This window comes from Archocentrus centrarchus, chromosome 11, assembly GCF_007364275.1.
Source record: "Archocentrus centrarchus isolate MPI-CPG fArcCen1 chromosome 11, fArcCen1, whole genome shotgun sequence".
NCBI classification, from domain to species: domain Eukaryota; kingdom Metazoa; phylum Chordata; class Actinopteri; order Cichliformes; family Cichlidae; genus Archocentrus; species Archocentrus centrarchus.
In genome coordinates this window covers 12,215,010-12,221,009 of record NC_044356.1, presented here as the reverse complement: position 1 = coordinate 12,221,009, position 6,000 = coordinate 12,215,010, and the positions used below count along the sequence as shown (strand labels likewise).

The following is a 6,000-nucleotide window of genomic DNA, read 5'->3' as shown; positions in this document are numbered from 1 at the left end:
TCTAATTAGGAGAGTAATTTTGTCTTGTTCTGGTTCCACCTCTCTGACAGCCTCCTCTCTCTATAAAAGGCCACCGAAGGACCATAAGAGACCAACACACACATACTTCTCTCAGCCAATTAACTTATAGCCTGTGTGGTTTAATGTAATGAGCCTTTATACTGCAGCTCATCAGTATGCTGAAAGGAAATCCAGCTTTGTCCCTGCGGTTCAAGGAGCCTGGATCAACTGGAGTCATTGCTCTCCACCCACACTCAAGAACATTACATTAGTATTGACTGCCCTCTGCTCCACCCAGGATTTATGGTGCAAAATAACACGAAAGAGCTTCAGTTCAAACTCTTCTTAACCTCAGACTGTTTTAATCAAAGTATTTAACATGTGCTCTCTTATATCTAAAAGCATGAGTTTAATCTCAATTGCCACTTTCCTTTTATGGTTTCGGCATGTTTGCAGACACTTTCTTCATTCCTGCCAGGTTATGATATGAAACTACAATCCCCAGAATGCCTCAGAGAGGCTCGACCATACGTTGTGTGACTGCCACCGGACGGCTGTCGATGTAAAGTGCAGAGAAACGTGCTCAGTGAACAGTCATACAACGATGCACGCAGCTCAGCGCGGATCAGCAGCAGACATGTAAAGAGATGGATTAGAAAATAATGTGCCTCGCCTGTCATCATCATCACCATCATGTTTCCGGGAGTTTTCTATGCACTGCTGGCGGGTTTCCTCGGAGCTGTGGCGTCGTCCTCGGCCAAACTGTCCCTTGGAGCCGACTACCTGAAGGGTGTCTGTGAAACCGGACTCCGGACATGGGGAGAACAGCGGAAATTTAGACAGGCGGACGAAACTACCGCCTGTGACCGGGTGAGGCATTGCCGCAATTAAACTTGCTTCAATTATTAACATGGTGAGATTGGCTGCGTGTGAATAATAACGCGGCGCCGGAGCGCACGCCTGAGAGCGGGCGGGGGGGTTCTCACGGATGAAGTTAGGGGGGTTATCCCCGCCCGCCTCTCTTTTCTGGCTCCTTGACTCCCTCAGCATCAGCACCATCTGCAGCATCACACGGGGGAGCCCGCGCGGCAGCTGCGCTCTCGTGCTGAACCAGCGCATCGAAGGACATTGCAGTTTGTAGGAGTGTATTATCGCGTTATTTTATTTTGTAAGCGTGAAACGTATCTCTGTATGTGAATGATGATGAGAAAGGCTCGTATCTGACGCGGGAAGGGGGTCAAGTTTCTTGAATGACCTTCAGATTGTCTACATACGTCACGCAGTGATGTCAGAAACATCTGCAGGCAACATGGAAAGTCGTGACCCTTATACGTGATTTTAGGCATATTTAGAATTGCAAATTAGGATTGCAGGTGGATGCAAAGTGTATGTAAAGGCTGTTACTGTGCTCCACGAGATTTGCATGCCTCACATCAGACTACAGGGCATGCAGTCATAGAGAAAAAAATCAGGAACCATGTACTACTACTGGAGAGTTGGGGGTTTTTTTTTACGTAATTAAAATAATTCACTTTAATGATAGTACTGGATGTGTAGTAGAGAAAATTTGAAAAAAAAATACTGCTGTCAGTCAGCTGTGTTTTTGGATGGAGGTGTAGGGAGAGTCTGTAGCCTTACCTCCTCAAAAGAAGGAGGTAAGGCACTCCTTACACATAATATCTTAAAAACTGAATAGTTTTTAAGATATTATGTGTGCTATTTCATGACATTTCTTTTATGAATTATATTGAATAGTGATAGGTTTATACTGTAACTCCTTTGTCCATTTTGTTATCAAAATTGGAAAAAAGTGCAACTAATATACAAGCCTGTTTGAACATGAGTTTTCAATATATGCCAAGGCTGGACCTGAATGTTTCACTGGGAATACGCCAGTCCTAGTGCGTACAAATGCACAAAGTCACACACTGACACACAAAACAATCAGCCCATGCTTTTTAAACAGAGTGACATACAGAATGTCTCTCCTGCACCTGAATTTTGACCATGCCTTATGCTGGGTGGCTTATCTTATATAAAGAAACAGGTGGACACTGCATGCAGGCTGCATTAATGCATCTATGTGCATCTTTAGGGAGCATATCACCACTCAAGTTCACAGCAGGCCAAAACAGCCTGATGGTCCAGAAAATCGTGAGACGGTTTCCTGATGGGGAAAATGGGCAAAACCAATTTTGTAAAACACAAGTTTCTTCTGTTGCCTTTTAGCTCCATATCCCTCTGAGGCTGCTGTGTGGTGGGCTGCTTTTCACCTGCAATGCTGTGATGTGGACCTTCCTTGCCAAAGCGCTCAGGTATTCCTCGTCCTCCACCCGAACCACTGTGACCACCACTGCCTCCAACTTCATATCTTCCGTAAGTGACAGACTCCCTCTTATACCTCTTTCTCCTTAACTTTCTTACTCCATGTCCTCTGAGTGAAATCCATCAGGTTGTAGAGGGTGGAAATAATTTCACATTGACCTTAACGCCCTTCCTTTTTACATAATCTGGTTTATTTTAGAAAATAGGCTAGACTATATTCAGAAATAACTTGTCACACTGACACTATGGCTCTTGCTTGTTACATTTAGATATTGGCCATTAGGGCATCTTTGTGGGCCAGTTGTTTCTAAAAACGCATTATTCTTGAATAAAAATCATGATTATTTTTCCTCTGCAGGCTTTCCTGGGCCAGCTGATCTTTGGGGAAGCCCAGATAACATTGTGGTGGGTTGGGATCTCTCTGACCTTGTCCGGTTTGTTGGTAATTCAGAGGGTTTCGCCGCAGGATGGACAACAGAACACAGTTGCCAAAAAAGATGAATAATATGTCCTGTCTCTACTAGCTGTGGCTTGTGGTCTGTTATGGCACACATCTCTGACTTTATTAGAGCCAAAGAGCAGCAAAATTTGAAAACAGCAGCTGTATTTAAAGTGTTTTATTCTTTAACTGGGACACGTGCTAAATTAATGATAAGTTACTGCTCAACTTGTTTAAGTCAAGTGGAAACAGTTGTTGTCTTACAGTCAAATAACAAAATTCCATTTTAACTATTTAGCCTGAAGTGAAATTTGTGATTCACTTTCTCAAAAAGGAAATCGTTTACTTGAAATTTATATCTGTTTTACAGGTTGCAGTTTGTGGCCTTGCGGGATACAAAACCCTGCTGGTGCAGCCTCGTTTAGCCCTTTCCTAAAATCAGAGATCTTGGCTTTCGGCCAGTCCAACCAGAGCACAGCCAAGGGCTAGCTAGTAGAGACAGAATAGTGGATGGCTGAGTCCAGCTTCCCAGAAGCTCTAAAATCATCTCTGTCCACAGGCTTTACAAAGGAGCAAAAATTATACTAGCTTTACATTACTTTTTGGAAAGTCAACAATAGCACAACAACTTCTGAGCTAACTGAAAAGATATAAAGAAAGCTAAATAAATAATTGTTTTGGGAAATGCATCTATTTGCTTTCTTATTGAGCATTACATGAGAAGATTGATACCACTCATATGTCTGTAGAGACAATGCAGTGTGAAGCCTGGAAAGACTGGAAATCAGAGGGTAGTTAGGCTGGCTCTGTGGGAAGATAACCAAATCAGCTTGTAAGTACAACTTATTTCAATAAGTAATGCACTATATCATGTTTGTTTAATATATTCATGAACAGAAATGAAAAAAATTACTTTTTTTTTTGTCTTTGTAGAGGAATATGTGTGGGACTATTTTCTGGCTGGGCGTAGTGACTTCCCTTAGTTTCTACCAGTTTTCTTGAGGAAATCTGTTAAAGGAAGCAATTAAAACCACAAGGTGTTGGTTTGACTTCTTGGTTTATGAGACAACACTAATTGGGATTTCTTAGGTTAATGCTACAGTCACACTAGGGAAAAAAGTGGTTGGAGACTACAGCATGACCAAAATTATTGCATTATTGTTTGCAGTGAACTCGTGATCTAGTTGCCTTTGAAATGGTTGCTTCAAAGACAGGACCAGGTCTGTGATCATTTGCAGTCAGCTCCCACATTCAAAGCAACTTTGGTGCATCAAGACAGCGATAAAATTTCAATAAGACACTCAGTCTGCTATCAGTTTGTGATTGAATCGGTTGCCAGTAGCATGCACAGAAATTCACCTTAACTACTTACATCCAGCCAGAGTTTCATAGATTTAAAACAGAAATTCCTCCACAAATAGTGACAGTTGCTACAAGATGGCAGTGTAACTGGAATAGACATAGGTGCTCAGCAACCTGGCTTTTATATAGGAATATAATCAGAAAACAACCAGTTGGCGACAGATGTGTCGCATACGAGTTGCACTCGTCAGTTCAGACTGATTTAGATTAATTGCATTGTGTTGGCAATCCTATTTGCAAGCCTTCGTCAGCCTGAATTGGACTGTGATTTTTTTTTTTTTTTTTGCAGACAGGTTTCCTGCAACCAGGCAACCTATGCAGTTGTCTTACAATTGAAAGTGGCTGCCCAGAAGCCAAAGGTGTTGGACACACAATTTCTGAGGGTGACTGGTTGGTTGCCACAACCAATCTCCCAGCAACTGCTGATTTTTTTCCTAGATGCATAGAGGTCGCCATCCTATTTTTACTCTAGCGTGACTGAGCCATTAGACAGAGCAGCTATTCCTCGTCCTTCACCATTAACTGTATAGGCATGAGCAGAATCAATCTTTTCATCTGAATGTCTGCAGGAAAGGAAATAAATACATTACTCTGAATGGAAATCTTTAAATAAAGAATCAGATAATACAGGATCATTTGAGAATTTCTGCACGTATTTGGTTACTGGGTGTCAGTCATGAGCAATGGACGAATAGGATCGGGTGCTCTGTGCATCAGTCAGCCTGTGCATTAAGTACTGCATTCCAAAAAGCTCTCTTAATTCTCCCATTTCCTTAAGTTACTAAGACACTCACTGTAAACATCCAACATTGCATTTTATGCATGCTCAAGGCAGTGTTTTAAGTGAAGCACTTAGCTAATGAAGTGTGCTTATATTTTCACAAGTAATAATCCTTCTGATGTAGCACTGAAAGGCTCATCCCCTGGGAGGAATTCTCTCTTGCCTGGATTTACTTTTTATTTGCCTTTCTTGATAGCCTGAACCTTAACCTTGAGATATGAGCATGGCACATATTTTCATTCAGAGGCAGCTGATCTTCCATTTCATGATAGATGTGTGCACGTTCCCACGAGGGCCTGAACTCAGATAAATCACACCAAAGCATCCTCCTGGATCGTGAGTCCACATCAGAATCGGAGTGACCCCCCCCCACCCCCACCGTGATCTGCTTCATTAAACTTGTGACTTCGGTGGCCCCGCTGTCTCTCCAACGTCTGGCCTTGTGATTGCCAGTTGACCTGAATTTAAATTCTCATATTAGTCTGTTGCACATCATGAATGATAATCTATTTCTTTGGGCTTCACAGACATCTCTGTTCACTAACAGCTCCCATCAACATCCCTGGATGTGTCATTGAGAGTGCAATAACATATTTTCTCATACACTGTGAGGTGTGTAATGGGGAGGGAGCGGTGAACATTAATAAATGAAGAGAGAAAATGTCAATACACGCTACTAGAGGGATGTTCTGTTAGTATCATCAGGCACAGGGCTTTGCCTGCTTTTTGAGCAGTGTTTAAAGATCACATGTTGCTGTTGTTTGGATACATATCATAATATAAATGCATAATGGTAGCTATGGTACCTGTCTATAATATCTCACAGCGGTAATGCACAAATATATCAGATGTCCTTCCAAGTGCTGCTGTGCAGGTTTTGTATCACGTGATTTAAATGCATCCCTGTTAATGTGACTAAAGTGACTATGTAACTACAATGTTAACCTCTCATATTAAAGACAGGCCGTGATGTTTCACAGCAGGGAGTCACGCGAAGCAGCATCAGACGTTTATGCCTCAATGTTTACCTTCAATTTAAAGAGCAGTAAGATATTTAATCAAGAGCCTGACGAGAAGATTATACCACTCGTCA

At 42.0% G+C, this 6,000-nt stretch overlaps 1 protein-coding gene across 1 annotated transcript; it reads left to right on the top strand.

Annotated features, from left to right (window-relative positions):
- Positions 1-548: 548 nt before the first annotated feature.
- On the top strand, positions 549-4,272 carry tmem42b (transmembrane protein 42b). The gene is made up of 3 exons (XM_030741602.1): positions 549-870; positions 2,230-2,376; positions 2,684-4,272. Exons 1-3 carry the CDS (start codon positions 694-696, stop codon positions 2,828-2,830), a joined length of 471 nt encoding a protein of 156 aa, XP_030597462.1. The 5' UTR covers positions 549-693; the 3' UTR covers positions 2,831-4,272.
- Positions 4,273-6,000: the final 1,728 nt, after the last annotated feature.